Source organism: Neopsephotus bourkii, unplaced genomic scaffold (genome assembly GCF_033783945.1).
Source record: "Neopsephotus bourkii isolate Nb327-2 ecotype Australia unplaced genomic scaffold, CSIRO-AGI_Nbou_v1 NB_1574, whole genome shotgun sequence".
Lineage (NCBI taxonomy): Eukaryota > Metazoa > Chordata > Aves > Psittaciformes > Psittacidae > Neopsephotus > Neopsephotus bourkii.
This window is the reverse complement of record NW_026902050.1, coordinates 3,096,261-3,113,998: the sequence shown is the minus strand read 5'-3', so window position 1 is coordinate 3,113,998 and position 17,738 is coordinate 3,096,261. Positions and strand designations below refer to the sequence as shown.

Genomic DNA, 17,738 nt, shown 5'->3' with positions numbered 1-17,738 from the left:
CCCTGAAAAACCCTTGATAAAATTAAAGTAGATGTGTATGTATATATGTTTTTATATAGGTTTTATAAAATTGAAAATTAAACATGACTGATTTTCACCCTTGGGCACTAAATGTCAGAGCATTTCTATAAAATGTGGTACTGAATATGAGCAAGTGTTCAAAGAGAAGCCTCCTATAAACTAAATACTGTTACACTGTACCATATTCCTAAGGCCTTTTCAGAAATAACATGGCATACACCAAAAATGTCCATACCAAACAGAGATTTCAGTAATTCCCCTGCTGTTGTTCTAGGAAGAGGCAAGGATACTCGAAGCCCACATGCACAGCTGTCTAGAAACTCTGGAACATATTTATATCCAGAAAGAATGATTCATTCATTTTCTCATGCTTTTGGCATGATGATAAACCATTTCTCTCTGTACAAAGGTAACAGCTGAGTGCCACCAACCTCTCTATAGACATATAATCTCTTTTTTAACTGTGTTTTTCAGTTCAGCTACCTTTTTTTTTAATTTACCTTATCACTGTACACAGAAAACACACTAGTGCATAAGGCACCCACAAAAGCTTTCAGGTTGTGGCTCTGAAAGCCGAATGCTTTCACTTTATTTAAGAAAGAAGACACAGGAACAGAAAACAAAGATAACGCGTGCTTCACCTTTCTGCCACTGAGTTTCATTTTAGTCCCAACAGATAATCCCTCAGGGTGAAAGATATTTAAACATACAGTGTTTGAACCTTCTCCAAGGCTGTGTGTAACTTCTCTTGGTCTGAGACCACCGATCTGCAGTAACAGAATTCTACCACCACACTGGATTACGTTCCAACCAAAGGACTGGACAGCTCTGTTGGGTTTAAACACACCTTTGCAGAATGTATTTACCTCCACGTATTTCCTGTTTGCTGACGAACGGTCCCACCCCAGACCCAAAGCACCAGCACCTGACACCAGGGCTCACCTGACCACAGGGCTGGCGCATCCTAAGCCCGAGCCAGCCTGTAGGGACTGCAGGAGAAGGGTGCTGTCTGTTGTGCTTTTTAAAGAAAATAAATTAAGGATTATTTATATGGTTCTTTCAGAGCTCCCCAAGTCTTGTCAAACTGAGACTTTGCAGGCTCTTCCCTCCAAGAAAGGGAAACAGCCTGCAGGGGAAGGGAATCTGTTGCTTTGTGGGAGATCGTCATTTATGGCAAAAATATTTAGTCCCTTAAACGGCATGGCTTGGTATTTGCCTACATAAATCTAAATAATTGTGGCTGTGAAAGCACATGAAAACACTTCCACAATGTATATTTGTATGACTTTTTAATTACTTTGCAAGCCTTGAAAACAACATTTACACTGTAAAATTCTTCCCTCATTCCACCAGATTACTGATGCTGAACTACAAAATCCTACATGCAGGCACCCAGAGGTAAGGATGCTGACCAGCACTGTTTTTCAAAAGTGACACCAAATTTCTAGCTTTGGCTCACTTTGAAAAAAATCTTCCTCCAATAGCTTCACTGGTCAGAAAACACCTCTGTGATCCCAGCCCTACTGCAATCTGCCACCCTGTGTGTGTGTGTCAAGTTTCAAACAACACCGTTATTAAACCAAACTTCCTGCTTCATTTCCCCAACCTTGCTCTTACTTTTGCACCCCAGTTCGTACAGCAAAGTAACAGGAACAGGTTTTTTTCTGCACTGGTAAGTTAATTCTCCCACACCTTTTCCAGTACATCATGCCTCAGATAAACCTCGCCAGCTCCTCAGACACTCAGAAGTCCTGTGGTTGCACTAAGCTCTTGCATTGTCAACCTACCACCTGGAGGAACTTTCCTAAAAGCCTTGCAATGAAAGTTATGGGGGACCCACAACCACACAAGGTTCCCTTTCAACAGCAATCCAGTCCCCAAATGCAGCTCATCCTCCTGACTTACTCATTACTTCCTCCATAACACCGCTGGAACAAGAAGCTGGGTTTGATCTGTTTATTCTTTCGAAAGTGAAGTTATTCTGCTGGACCTGGAATCTCTTGCGAAGGCATGATGCTGCTGGGAAGAACCAGCCTGCATGACAGGTTAGAGAGACATCAAACACACACATTTGCACAGAAGTTGTCATGCTTACACACTTCAGCCTCTCTCCTGAAGCCTGATAGCTTCTGGTCATCCCTTTGTAAAGGGACATTATTCTACTGTTCAAAACCTTGAAGTACCAGACAGGTAGGGTGGCATAAATCTGCTCCAAAAAGCTCATGAAGGTCTCACATTTTAAACTATTTTATCACCTCATAAACCTGTCCTATTCTTTAGCAATAGTTACCACACAGCCCCCTACCCAGAAGCCAGCTCGGAATAACACTGAAAAAACATCAATGCTGCAGTTACTGTGCAATGTGTTATTTAAGTTAACATTATGGTGTAAGGCTGCAAAATGAACCATTTTCTGTGCCAGTGACACAGCATAGTAACTTTTCAATAAAAGAGCTAAACCTAGCAAATGGAAAACCTTCCTCCAAACACCATTATTTCAGAACAGAAAGCCCACTCCACAACTGCCTCAACATATAAAAATACCCTGGTTGTTTAGAAATTGGCAGAAGACTCCTAACACAGTTTAATCTTGCAGGATGTCATCTCAAGAAGTGGTCTCTGTTGTAAAAAAACCCAGCTTACTGAAGAGGGGGCAGATATCACTTTACTTCACAAGGCCACAGTTACAACCAGCAGGCATAATGGGAGAGCATCCCTTATACTTGCTAACTTTAGCACAGAAGAGACAGGAGGGTTAGTTTCCCTCTGCTAACACCCTCACACATATTCTCAGCCTGATAAGTTTTTTATTATTTTTATGAGCAATCTTCATTAGCGTCTAATAATCATCACTTCAGGGCACTGCTTATCTGCAAAACATTGTTCAAGCAATTAAAACTAGGTATTGATAATTGATGGACGGAAACAGGGCAGGCTAAGGAGCTACTCGCTATCTGACAGCAGGCAGTGTGCACCGCTGGCGGCTGACGACAATGATTCCCAGGACATGGTTGTCTACCCATAGTTCATACAGGGTTGTGTGCAGAGCAGATCCTCCCCTCCCCAACAGGCTCAGTGACAGGCCATGCTGAACACATCTTACCTCCTTACGCTGTAAAAATAAATATATTAAGCAGTTTTTCTTCATCAGAAATAGCCATTTCTGATCAGAATTCCTAACTGTGCCAAGATCACTCCTAGTTTTCACTTACAATGTAGACATTATAAGAGGATAAAAAAAAAATCATCTTTTTGTGAAAACCATGAACAGCAGTAAAACGCTAGACCTCCTAGTTTGTACATGGAAAAAAACTTCTTAGTTACATGAATTAAGGGTAGCAAAGACACTATGCAAACATTTTTCCTCCCAGACATGCCTCAACACTGAAACAGTGACTGTGACAGATGCACACAGAGAGGAAAACTCTCTTGGGGCTAATTTCTATGATCTGCTCGTTACTGTAACCTCTGGTGTAGATTATGAACGCTCCCCTCTCAATTTAATATAAGCTGAAAGCAAACTAACTGTTCGTAAATGGGTTTTGGTTTTTTGGTGGTTTTTTTTCCTGTCTTCCATCACAGAAATGATACAAAATCATGATAAAACCAGGGTTTCCCATCAGCTCTCTATCACCCACCAAGTGCAGAATTGCATGTGCATCTGTCTGTCTTGTACAGACACATAAACACACACCAAGGAAATCCAAAGTCAAACTCAGAACCAAATCTCAAACTTCCGGTGCATTTAACAGCACACTTACTGAGAGCGCAGCCTGGCAGAGCACCATCCCTCCCGCAAGTAATCCACCCCCACGCGTCCTCCAATGTAGCCGTCACAGCTTCCTGAGCACGCCCCTGGGGACCTGCCCGGGCCGGGAGGAGGAACCGCAGCAGCGGCTCGCCCCACTCCCGCCAGGGGTGCAGGGCTCGACGCCCTCCGGCAGGCGGCCCCATCCTGCTGTAAGGCTGCTACATGCCAAGGGGTGGAGGAAGCACGCAGCGACAGGGATGCTTCTCCTGCTCCCTCAGCACTGACCAATGCCAGGGGAAGCTTACGGTTCCCTTCCTCCACCTAAATGTGAGTGAAATTTCTCCCAGTTTTCTCCCACTGCACCCGATGCTGACAGAGAAAGTCCATGCCAGTAAGCCCTACTTTTGTAACTGCACAGCAAAGCAGGCTCAAAAACCTTATATAAAAGAATCATGAAATTCCATGCTTGACAACCTTCTTGAATTAAAACACACAGGGATATGACCGATATAAACTCAAACATTAGCTTTTTAAAAGATGGATTAACAGATTGTTACATAGTTTGCTCATTTAAAGAGAGGAGATCGCACAGAGCCTTGAACATCCATGCCTGGCCAGTGCTTGTTGACATTTAATATTCTCCAGCACTGAAGACAAACACCATACAATGAAAACTAGGGGCTTGGAGACATACCTTTGCTATCAGCCGCACCCACCTGGCAGGTGCAGAAATAAGAATGAACATACTGTAATTGCACTTGCAATTGCTTCTTCCAAGACAAAATTAAAGTTGCCCTTATAAACTTAATTCCACCCCCTATACTGTATATTTAATTAACTTTAATCTCAAATAAGAAACACAGGATCCTTATCTGAGGAGCCTTAAGCAGATAAACTCTGAGGCAATCTGCTGAAAGGAAGCAGAAAACAGAAGGTGGCATCTCCTGGAGGAAACACCAGCCAAGCTGAGCACTAGCATACCCTGAACATATGCCAGATGTCCTGCCATCAGTGTTCATCCCCAGCAAGCAAGCCCATCTGGGCAGACATCCACTCTTCCTTATCTGGGCAGCATTATCTTGCACAGCCCCAGCACTCCCCACACACAATGGTGTGACACAACATTTCACAGCTTCTGTGAGGCAAACCCCAGGCGAGGAGAACCCATAAAGACCCTGCGGTACAGTCATAGTGGTCACTCTCACATCCTTCCTGTTCTCCCAGCTCCCCGGAAGCCCCCAAGGGTAACCTCACCTGAAGCTCCTTCAGGAGCAAATCCTAGCTCACTCTCCTCTGCAACACCAGAATTCAGGCTCCCCTTCCCAGGGCACTGCTCCCTACTCTGACCCTGCAGTGGTTGCTTGGTTCAACCGCACCTGCAGTGGAGGGTGCTTGTAAGATAAAACGGTTAAAGCCTACTAACAGCAGAGCTCCGGAAAACCTCTGGAAACTTCTTCTGGATGTGGATCCTTTCTCTGAATGAATATGCAAAATGTGGAGAGGTATCAGAAGTGATCCCAACACAAGGAGCAGCCACACATATCTGTGGTGCGTACAGTTCAAAACACAAGGCTCATCAGATTTAGGGAGGAGAGCGTCTTACAGTTTAGACGGTGTTTTTTTCCCAGTTTTGTACTCAGAAATTATTTAATCATTTTGGTGAAATTCCCACCCATATCTACGCCCCCTCCCTCCCTCGCACCACCCCCAATCCCAGGAGTCAGCTACAGCAGGCAGGCATCATGGAAAATTTCAAATAAAATAAAATAAAAAATCAGCAAAATTTAAACAACCAAAAATAGAGTTTTAAGACAAGAAGTGCACAGCAACCTTAACTACAGCAAAATCTACCATCTGCATCTGTAATTTATGAACTAAAATGGCCTTTTAAAAATTAGCCATGGACTGGGGAAGAGGATGACACTGAACTGCAATAAAACCCAAATACAGCTCAGTAGACTCATGTTCTCTTATTTCTTCTCCTGAAAAAGTTCTGCAGGAAGTGTAGACTGTTTTTCAGTAAGTGTTTCCCTAAACATCACTTTGTCTTTTTAGACCTGGAAAAGTTTTCTGAGCTTTAAACTGACTCTACAGAAAAGGGAAGACACAGAAAAAAACTGACTGGATGCTGCATTTCAAGGGTCTTGCTTGGTTGGTTTTTATTTGGTTGGTTGGGGGAGGGGGGGGGTTAAAAAAAAAATAAAAGAAAAACACAAGTATGGCAAGATCAGTTTTGCATGATGAGCATAACACCAAAAAAAGCAGTCCATGTTCGCTCAAAACCAAACACAGGATCATTCCAGATTATTAAGATTTGCAAACATTTGACAAATATGGCCTGAACTTTAAGCTTCTGACTAAACGTAAAACCAGACATTCTTAACTTGTTTCATCATAAAGCTCTGATACATGGCTTGTAAATTCCTGTGGATTCCCAGCTACGACCAAGTGGTAACATTCAGCGGTTTCAGTATCCCTGTTGGTACCTCAACCCCTAGCCTCATGTTAGACATTTTCTCCTGGTTTAATGAAAATAAATAAATAAATAAAACCAGCTTAATTATAATTATTTCTGTTTTTAATAGTGCTTGGCAAATGTCCCATGGCTTAGAATTTTAATTGCTCTCTGTAGAATCCCTGTGTGCCTTTAAATCTGAGAATTAGTTTACAAGCCTAGAAAAAACACTCGTGAAATTTCCAAAAGATGGAATTTCATGCAGGAATATTACAATGAATAAGGACCAACTACACTGCAAAATCCTGACTGCAGATAGATTTTAAATTTAAGACATAGGGGGGAACAGAATTTCAGACTTTTAAAAAATAAAAGTGAAGAAACTACCACTGTGATGTCACACATCCACAGCTCGGGGTCAGGAATCTGGGACTAACCTGATGAAGCTTTAGGAACTACGTGAGAAGTCCATGTGCTAGGGCCTATAAACCATCCATGTCTTATCACCCTCAACATCTGTGAACACATGATAAACACCTAAACCTTCAGGCTTGAGGTTAGCAGAAGGGAGTGAAGCCTGCACTACCTTCTGGTCTGCTTGATATCAGTCAACCATTCCCATCAGCTCTCCGATGTGGACAGGTCAAGCAACTCTGACCACTTTCCACAACATATTTTGATTCATAATAACCGATCCTATAACATTACATGCTACCAGCCACATTACCATGCATAACCCAGCTCTTTCACAGCCACCTTCCTCCCCATCACTCCCCACTCTATCTTGCACAGCACTGCACGCCCAAGGAGCAGCTCCCAGCTGCAGGACACAGGTAGAGTGTGCAGCAGGCACTGCCCTCAGCATGCCTCCCACCCCACCACCACCTCCTGCTTGAGAAACAGGAAAAGCAGTCTCTCTGGGCTGTTCCGTGAACACTCACATTTTTCTGACACGTCTCTTTTAGGTAACTTCCACATTATTTGAATGCTGGTTTTAACTGCGTCAGTCAGCACATTTAGAAACCACAGACACATCTTTAAAAACACCACACACAGACAGAGGAAAAGATTAACACTCTACTGGACTGCGAGAGCAGTCTCCAAGCGACATCAGACCTTTGCAGGCTAATGCTCAGAAGACCCCAGAGACTGCTAAGACAGGTACGTGCTTTTAGTCTTTGTTCCAGCCTTCCTAGATCTGCATAAATACACAGCCTGAAATACTAACTATGACAACTGTACAGTCAGGCTCAGGTATTTATCAAGACAGCCCATGCTTTGCCTGTAGTCAGTGTCACTTGGCTGCAGTCCCACTCTACCCACAGAGGCTCCAGTTCCAGCAGGATTTCAGAGCTCAGTTTGTTGGGCTGCCTCTTCACCCCATGAAGGCCGAGCAGGACTGCACTGTGCCACAATGCAGGAAGCTCCCACTGCCTTGGACAGCAGCAGCTAGCCCCCAGCACCAACAGCACTGCCTGCTCCTCACTTACACTGCACCGACCCAGGCTTAATTCAACTCTTGCATGTTTTCAGGGCAACAGAGACAATCTGTGGAAGGCCATCTGCAAGAAACAAATTAACTGATTTGTCCCCCATTTTACAGCACTGGAGTATCTGCAATCATTTTGGTTTACGAATCATTCACATCTCGATATACATTTTACAGCAAAAAAAAAGTGTGCATATACAGTTCTCTTATATTGTGTACTAAAATTAGAAGCAATATAATGAAATAAAAAACCGTTGCAGCCTGATGCTATGCAAGACATAAATGCACTGGTTTTCATTCCAAGAAATTCTAATGAATGCGCCATGCCTCTTTTTCCACAGACATTCCACACAGCAGCCCGACAGTGTAGCAAACAAACAAAAAGAACCCCTCAGTCATGGAGTAGTATACTTAATATAATAGGATCAAAATTTTTTACTTTTCTTCTCTATAATTTCAAGTGAAGCCTAAAAAGTAAGCAAAATTATTTAATAGCTGCTTCTTTCAAAAAGTGCTGTTTTTTAAAGACTTCCTAAAAATAAGCAATTAATTTATCCTCTGTTCAAATAGGAAGAGAGTGCAATTTGCAAAATTTAGGACTGAATTAGAACTATTTGTTCATCTATCTGACGTATCCATATATTGGCTTGACAGTGCATGAACTTCGAAACTCCTAGTACTTTTTAATAGGACAAGACTGCTACAAATCTTACCCTTTTTTAAGCCTAGTTTTAACTGTTCAAAAGTTCTTAAGTTTTAGTATGACCGTTATTAACCAGATGCTTAATTTTAGACAGATTCAAGCTTTTATTTTGGTGGTTTGGTTGGAGGAGGGGAAGGAGGGCACTGTTGAACCAAACATACTGAACTAAACTCAGAAAGACTACTCTACTAGTTTGTATGCTTTTATGAACAAACCCTAACATGTTTCTAAACTTTTTAAGAACAAAACCCTCTTGAATATCTGTGAAGCAGCATGAAGAGAGATAAAAATATGTCTTCCAAATTGCATTTTTTTCCATTACATTAATCAAACAATATTCCCAGAGAATAACTACCGACTCTCAGGAAAAGTTGATGTCATTGACATTGTCTTGGTTCTCTTTGCAGGTTCTTGAGATCCTCTAGCAGCAAAACCAACTCGCACAAGTTTACAATGTCAAGCAATGTTTCACAATGCCACGTTGTTGAAGAAATGGAACCTTTTACCTATTTTTACTACTTGATTTTTCTTATGGGATTTATTGGAAGCTGTTTTGCACTGTGGGCATTCACACAAAGAGATCAGAAACAGAAGTGTATGAGCATCTACTTAATTAACCTCTTAACAGCAGATTTTTTGTTGACTTTGGCATTGCCAGTAAAGATTATTGTTGACCTAGGAGTTGCGTCCTGGAAACTGAGAATATTCCACTGTCAAGTTACAGCCTGTTTCATCTACCTGAACATGTACTTATCTATTATATTTCTGGGATTTGTGAGCATGGACCGCTGTCTTCAGCTAATGCACAGTTGTAAGACATACCGCATTCAGGAGCCTGGATTTGCCAAGATGTTGTCTGCAGTCGTATGGACAATGGTTCTCCTTATAACAGTACCTAACATGGCTATTCCAATAAAAACCATTGAAGAACAACCTGGTGCAGGATGCATTGATTTTAAAACAAAATTTGGAAGAGACTGGCACGTGTTTACTAATTTCATATGCACAGCGATATTCCTGAATTTTTCAGCTGTGATCCTGATTTCCAATTTCCTTGTTGTTCGACAGCTCTACCAGAACAAATACAGTGAGAGTTATGCAAACGTGAAGAAAGCCCTCATAAACATACTCCTGGTAACTGCAAGCTACTTGCTATGTTTTGTGCCATACCACGTTGTTCGTATCCCCTATACTTTGAGCCAAAGTGATACCAATACCAGCTGCTCTCTGAAACAAGCTCTCTTTAAAGCTAAAGAATCTACCTTGCTGTTTGCCATATCAAACCTCTGTTTTGACCCTATTCTGTATTACCATCTTTCCAAATCATTCAGACTGAAATTCACTGAAACTTTTGCCACACCTAAAGAGACACAGTTTTTTCACAGACAAAGAGGTACAACACAGAAGTGAGCAGCAGATTCAAAAGTACCAATTCTAAAATACATCAGAGGAGTGTTCAGATCTGCAGTACAAACAGCCAAGGTGCAATTGCAATCATAGCTACCATGGGAAACGACTTTCCTGCTGAAACATGAGCCCAAGCAGAAGGAAAAAACTTCAACCATATCCACCACTTTGTTATACATTCACATAGCAGGTCTGGACTAACAGAACCTCGATAAAGCCCTTCAGAAACAGTTAAAAATGCCAATGATGCCCTTTCAGGGATCAGCAACGCTTAGGAACATAGGAAATCAGAAGAATTCAAACATACCTTGTAATTAATTATGGTAAACACCTGAGCTCACCTTTTCTAAGTTAAGTATTGTATAGTAACTGTATTAACTAACTTGGTGCAATCGAATGAAGAGATTAATTTAAAGCAGTTCTTCAGCTGCAAAGTTTTCATATATACACTTAACCCAAAAGCATTTTAAAGGGCATTATTTACTCCAGAAAGTGATTTTAAGCTGCACTGACTGAAAGTTATTGTATCTGCTTATGTCATACCTGCAGTTTTTATAAATAAATTTCTTATTGCCAAGTTGCATTGCCTTTCCTTGCTGCTGCTTCAATGAATATGAAGAAAGCAAACAACATGTTACTACAGAAAAGTCAAGGAAATTTTAGAAAATTAATATAAAAAGTATAAATATCCAGTGTATTCTCTCTCCCTGTTTTTTTACAAAAACATAAGAAACGGCAACTAAGTTTATTAATATTCTAATTGACAATTACTTTCAATAATAATGCCTATGCAGAATAAACAAAATTTTAAAATCCACTTGTAAAATCCAGCTACCTGGATTAGCTTCATCCATAAATCAAAAATATTTCAGGAACAAACCCAAACCAAGTTATCTTATTCCTAATCCTTAAAATGGGCAAAATACAAATCAAACTTTAAGCAAGTACCCGAACTCTCCTGAACAGAAATAGCTCGTTCAGCATTCTACCAACAATTCACATGCAATAAATCAGAACCCAAACTTTGTGGAGTAAGAAATTTAATGCAAACAAAACCGTGGTTATCACATTGTACTCTCACATGACACTTCCCATATTAAAAGAATTTAATATTGTTAAAAAGTTATTATTGTTGTTAAAAATAATAATCATAAATAATAATGACTATGATAATAATAATAACAACAACAATAATAATTCTCAAGTAGCTACATTCCAGTTCAAGTCTTGTTCAGTATGTGGGCCCTCTTTCCTGCACGGTGGAAAACATGAGAAGCCATCTGACTGACAGTTTGGGATCTGGAATGTTATTCATGGGGTTTTCTTCAGTTCCCATGAGCCTACAGACAAACACCACAGCAGCAGCCAAAAATCCATGCTAGAAACAGTGCAGAGTGGGTGGAAGAAAATAACAGTGTTCTGTCCCGTATATTTCAGAACTGATTTTTTTTCAGCTGTTTTGCTATTCACCCATCAGTCCAACTACAATATTAATTTTTCTGTTCAGCAAACTTTTATTACATCCCAGAACATGGCATTTTTATTGTGTTGCTGGTCTCCTTAACCTAAGTAAGTCATCACACGGTATTACACCTCTTATGTGCTCATCCAGCAAACCTTTTGGTAAAAAACCACACGCATGTGCTTCACTGAAGCTGTCCCGCAGTGCACACACAGCATGGGCACACTAGCAGTAATAGCATCACACAAGCTGGTCAGGAGCCCTTGAGCAGGGACCACACATCCCAGCTCTCTCCAGTCAGTGAGCTTTTCTTTCTTTGAATGCTTTGCTGTCACACTAGGCACTACCATTACACACACAAGTACACAGATAACTCACCAGAGGTATAGGGAAATGTGTGGCATACTGCAAATGCCGAAGGAGGTCATAATTGGATGGGAAAATGAGTTCTCTCAGCCTTTCTCTCTTGACTGATTTCTCGCTTGTAACCGAAATTCTTCTGTCTAAGGAAGAGTTCACATTCTCACAAGACTCCCCAGGCATCGGAGAAAAAATCTAAGTCATGTAAAACAAATGTTTAAGGTAAGTGTAACCTCTAGCTTTCAAAATTAAGCAACTGCATTCAGAGATACAATTCTGTTCTTGCTTACAATCACTTTTTAAACATCAGAGGTTTTTCAAGGATAGACAAAACAGGGGGCAATCGTAATCAAGCCTGAAATTTATGATACATATACACATTATATCTCTCTGCTTATCTCCATTGTTATTAGAAGGGTTTTAAACTAACGATACTGAGGGAAAAAAGCATAACAATTCATAGCAATCTCCACACCTCTCATGCTGCTGTGACACAGAAACAGCGATGATCTATTCCAGTGACTGAGGGAAAATAATGAAAAGGATGAAGTGGAAGGTGACGCAACACACTGTCAGCAGGCATAGATATGCTTGAAAGCACTGCTATGACAGATACAGGGGTCCCAATATCCTGCAAGTGGATTGTGCTGAAAGGTCTGGGCACAGGAGTCCATGCAGATGCAGAACGAGGACCAGTCCAAAGGAAGAAACTAGGAGATTCAAAAGTAATGCATAATTGGGCTATCAGTGAGGAAAAAGAAAGGGGAGACAGAGCCAAAACATAGAACTATCACTTGAAAAGCAAACAGTATCAATGGAGCTCCTCAATATCACAGAAGCAGGTAGCTTTGCGTATTTATTCATGTTTAACAATAATACACAGCACTTTGAACACACTGAGGGTAAAGGGAAGAAGGGAAGGAAGGAGTACATTGTGCATGCTTGTGTGCAGGTGGACAACTAGGGGAAGGAGAGGAGAGCAGTAAGTTGTCATAGAGCAGAGATGAGAAAAAGGAGGCAATGCACCAACACAGAAGACAGAAGGGACTGGATGCTGAAAGATATGGTTGTCAATGGAGCCACCAGGCAGTACTAGGGGCATGGCAAGACATTCAGTGGCAACAGCAAGCAGCAGGCACAGGCATCAAAGGCATGCAGAAAAAAGAAGTTAAACCTACTGGAAATTCCGAACCAAAATCTGCCTTAAAGTCACTCTTGTCTACATCATCAAAAATACTAGCGGCTCCTGAATCAATGCCCATATGTTCCATAATACTATGATCCTAGTAATTGCCAGAGAGAAAAATAAGTATCAGTCACATTTTATTGAAGACCCTTTTAACTGATCTCAGGTGAACTCAAGCACTCCACCTATTTAAGAATTAAGAAACAAGCACTAATGGCAAGGTTTGAGACACTGACTTTTAAATCTTTATGACAAGCCTTAAGTCACAGAAGTATTCCTCTACGTAAATCCACAAAAGCATAGAATATGGCATGAGCCAAAGGGGGAAACAAAACTTTACAGGACATCCCTGTGAGCAATTCTGTCCCTCCAGGAACACCTACAGAACAGGAGGCTGACTCTTGTACCCTCCCAAGATTTACTTCCTGCTTTGTTGTACCACGAAAAGCAACTTGTAGAAACTTCCTATATTTCAGGGCAAATTTGATCATGACAGTGATGTGAGAAATATACAAAAGAAATTAAAAAGACATGTAAAAGGATGCTTTTGTTTCCTACAGGCCCCACATGGACTGTGCAGCAGAACAGCAGGCTGCACCTCACCACCTGAGAACAAATGTGGTTTGTAGCCCAAGTTTGAAATTGCCCTCCTCTTGCAGTAGTCTTAGAAAAGTTTACAAACTGCTCATCTGATGGAAGACTCAGGATTGCCCCTGAACTGCACACATACAATTCAGGAGGTCTGGCTTCCCAGTCTTCAGTCGGTGGCTGTGTGGCACATAGTCACTCCTGATCATCTGTGAGCAGACTACCAGGCTGTGTATCACTCACACCTCTACTGTGTCAGCACACCCCACGCTACACAGAGGATGTGGGCTTACTCTATGCTCCCCACAGGTTCCTTCTGCTTAAAGCTCTCCCTTCTCTGCACTGAAACATATTTGCAAATGAAAACTACATTGTGCCTTTTTGTTTGTCCCAAGTTATTCAGATCATTAGACAACTCTCAGTACAGTGTATTTGCAGCACAACAGTAATATTTACAGATATATGTAAGAATTAAGCTAATGGATCACTCTTCTTGAAGAGAGAGAAAGAGACAAGGAGACACAGACCAAAAAACTTAGTATCTCATACCTGAAATACTAATGATTCAGTGAAAATCTAAGTTTAAGGAAACAGTACCAAATATGGGAGAAAGAGTATGAACTGTTACCTCCAGTTTCACATCATGATCCTTAGAATAGTGTTCATCCACAGTTTCCCCATTTGGTGAACGTGGTCTAGTAGTTGCAGTGATTGACAAGTCTCCACGTGATATTAAAGTGCACATGTAAGCATCATGGGAGAAAACATCATGACGAGTGAATTCAGAAAAAAGCAGCACCAAATTCACAAACTCTGTCTTCTCATGGTCACTATTTGGGTCAGCTACCCAAAAAAAAAGAAAAAAAATGTTAGACCATAATTTCAACTTACAAATATTTGGGTTCCAACTATGCAAACTGCAAATCCCTACAAATCAATTTTAAGGCCTGCTAAAAATGTAAGTCTCAGGCATCCTGCAGAGGTTTCTTTGTCTCCACTGAATGAACCACCTTCTAACTTGCATGGTTTTGCTTTGCCATCAGCTCCAGAAAGGGGGCAGACTTCAGGCAGCAGTAGATTCCAGAGCACCCTATCCCACAAACATCTTGGGTGGGGGGAGGGTGCATCAGCAGTCAGGGATAATGTTCAAATACTTCTAAAAATTAAAAAGAGGGAGAGGACATTCCTTGTGTGAGGAAAAACTGAATCTGAAGCTTTGGATTATAACAGACTACCTAACGGTTACCTTTTCCTCTCAAATTATATTACTATAGCAAGTGCAACTGTTTTAACTATAGTACTTCTGTATTCATAACAGAAAACCTTTAAGAATATTTTCAGAGAACTCAAGACTTCTGCATGCCAGGCCTCCGAGATTTAAAAGCAGTATTTTATTAATGCTTGAAAGCGTAGTGTATTTTATCTAATAAACATACTCATGCACATCAGGAAAAAGTTCATTAAAATAAATGCATGTTATTTTGCCAGTGCCAAAGCAAAACCTAGAGAAACACAATATACAAGATTTTGTTACTAAGTTTTCATTTGTCACAGCTATATTTAATTTCACTTGTTCTGTACCACAGAAGGGTTTCAACACTGCAGTTAACAGCAAATAGCTTTATACCACACCAGCTCTATTGGGCAACAAAACCTCCAGCTACAGAACTACCAAATCCAAATAATATTTATTTAAAAGCAAATTACACTTTACAAGTCTGAATTAGTTCAACATATAACATTTTTATTTAGAAACTCTCACCACAGTGCAGCACAGCAGCTGCAGCAGTAAGCCCAAGAGCACACTGGGCCAGGGTCAGGACTCTCCTCTGTGGCAATACAGGTCCCACTCCTCCAAAGCTGCCCACCATGATACACTCTCAAAAAAACGTAAGGTGTGTGGCATGGAGAAGCATTGTAAAACACACACCTGCAGAACAGGCCACCTGCCCTCTTTCAAAATATAGCACTCACATGCTTTTCATTTGTAGAGACAGAAGCTCAACCACCACAAAAACAGTAGAATACCACAAAGCTTGTCCAGTCCTTGAAAATACCAAAGATGATTTCAAACAAGGAAAACATTCCCCAGCTGCTCACCCTACTCTGCCTTGAAGAACTACTGAGGGAAGGACAGTAGCACATTTGAAACAAGCACATGAGAAACACAAGCCTAAATAACACAAATAGTTTGGATGGTTTATTAAAACCAGGGTCACCACAGGCATGAAAGAGAGCCCTGCCAGTACCTCAAGAGCCTGTAACAAATTTTTAAGAAGTTTCTCCTTTTTCGGATGTTGAGAGTTTCCAGTATCATGTTTCAAATCACTTAAAATCCCCTTTACCTCAAGGGCCCCAGAAGATAAAAAAAATAAAAAAAAGGACAAAAATGCACTAACTAGCAGTACTTAAGATACTAAAAACACAAGGTACAACATCAGGCAGTTTGATTAGAAAGAAGACATTTCATAGAGGAAGCTATGATGAACAAAGCTCCTTTTTTAACCCACTTATTTGTCAGCTAACAGCTTTCAACTTTAGCACTTGTGTGTAATTTCCAAGTCAGTCACTTCAGATGTGGATGTGCCAGAAAGAGGCAAACGTTTGATGTTATATATGCATAGAATGCAAGTAAATTCCAAAAATCTCCTACAGCTTAAACAGAAATAAACATAGTATCTGCCAATTTTCTTTTTTTGAAAAGAAAGAAATAAAAATCACAGGAAGATTGTATAACAAGGCAAGACATTAAGAAAATAAAACGTGCATATGAAAATAGAGTGGGTAATCATGGAAACTGTGAAACACCCACTACATCAAAACAGAAACTTCAGCAGCCACACAGCAGAGCAGTTGCTTCTGACCTACTTCGGAATATAAGTTAGTTCATACTCACATAACGAGGGAGCTTGTGTATCTAAAAACCTTAGCAGGACATTCTGAAAAACAGGAAGACTGGAACCTGTCAAGGAGGCTGAAGACAGAGATTCCTTTTCATCTAGGACTTCAGATTCACCACATCTCTGCACAGTTAAATAAATAAAAAAGCTTGTATATACACACAAATGCATACAATATTCCTACAATTTGCATCTGAGGCAACTATGTGTGTGATGGTTTCCTACCTCTTCATAAAATCCAGACTTGTTCTAGAACGACAGGTTTTTCCCATTACCTAGTTTGGTTATTTCTAAGGTGTTTTATTTAATCACTTTGGATTACTTATTGAAAAGGAATGTCTGAGACATGTACCATCATCTGCAACGACACGGTTTCATATAAAAGCAAAAATTTAAGACACAGGACTTCCAGGACCAACATGAATACAAAAAGTAACCCTTGTTTCTGTAAGTTATACTAAATATAACATGGGAAACATTTCTGCTTTGAGTGGATTCCAGTGCAAGAGAGGCAGAAACAATACAGCAAGCTCCCTTCCCCCTAATTAATGGTTGTGGTGAGGAGTAGACAAAGCAGAAAGGCTTTGGAAAGTGAAAGTCTTTTTTCACCTCATGTTGTCTGTAGGTATGTCTGTCTGCACAGATGCACTCCCGAGCGTGCTCTCATCTGTGTGTGCCCACATCCAGGCTGAATAGACATCGCACACTATTGTCCTGGGGACCCTCTTTTCTAAGAAGGGGGGGGAAACAACCACACTACTGAACAGAACACCCATCCAGGAAAAACCACCTGCCAGCGCTGCATGGATGCAGGGGAGGCCCAGGCAGCAGTGCTCTGGCTATGGTGGGGTACCACTGGTCCAGAAAGCTGCAACAAGGCTGCAGTGAGAACGCTGCCACTGTTTGATCCTCACTGCTGAGCAGATTTAGTATTACTGAAGTTTCAGGAAGTGTCAGCTTATGCAAGCTGAAGTAGGATCATGTGCCACACAACAGACAACAGTTTACATCAAAGATGTTACTATAGCATCCTGCTTCTCCAGTGAAGCATTTCATTTCCCCTCTAGAAACAAAGGAATTCCACAGACAGACTGCAAGATTTAAAGTTACACTTGAATTTTGCCTCAAAACAGATCTGTTGTGGAACTTTCCCAGAGTCATCAGTGAAACACCCCTGCCCCATTGGCCAGACCCACACCCACTTTTTAAGGGACTCTAGTTATGGTGGCATCGCTTTATTTGTGCTAGTTCACAGAAGTAAACTTCAGACAAGAATAAATCAGCTAACACAGACAATTCTGAAGTAGGCTGCGATTTCTTTTTACTTTAAATAGAAGGCTTTTTCATTTTATCTAGATTTTAAAAACTGTAAATTGACAAAAATCCCCAGTGCTCCAAATACCATCAAACTTACTT

At 40.9% G+C, this 17,738-nt stretch overlaps 2 protein-coding genes across 19 annotated transcripts in view; one reads left to right on the top strand and one right to left on the bottom strand.

The window, feature by feature from the left end:
- Positions 1-17,738, bottom strand: part of MED12L (mediator complex subunit 12L) — a 151,611-nt gene that overhangs the window by 102,285 nt on the left and 31,588 nt on the right. For 16 of the 18 annotated variants that reach the window (XR_009728206.1, XM_061371546.1, XM_061371530.1 and 13 more), the window contains exons 12-15: positions 16,319-16,445; positions 14,051-14,265; positions 12,827-12,931; positions 11,667-11,843 (exon numbers count right to left, since the gene is read on the bottom strand). Coding sequence is in view for 17 of the 18 variants with exons in the window: in XM_061371546.1 (XP_061227530.1) it covers positions 11,667-11,843; positions 12,827-12,931; positions 14,051-14,265; positions 16,319-16,445 (624 nt within the window). In the remaining variant the exon portion in view is untranslated. The remainder of the gene's footprint in view (positions 1-11,666; positions 11,844-12,826; positions 12,932-14,050; positions 14,266-16,318; positions 16,446-17,738) is intronic. The other 2 variants (XM_061371535.1, XM_061371547.1) reach the window with 1 other exon arrangement.
- Positions 6,347-10,406, top strand: GPR171 (G protein-coupled receptor 171). The gene is given in 4 exon segments (XM_061371582.1): positions 6,347-7,388; positions 8,827-9,793; positions 9,795-9,839; positions 9,841-10,406. Coding segments are annotated over 3 exon segments (1,080 nt in total). The 5' UTR covers positions 6,347-7,388; positions 8,827-8,872; the 3' UTR covers positions 9,955-10,406.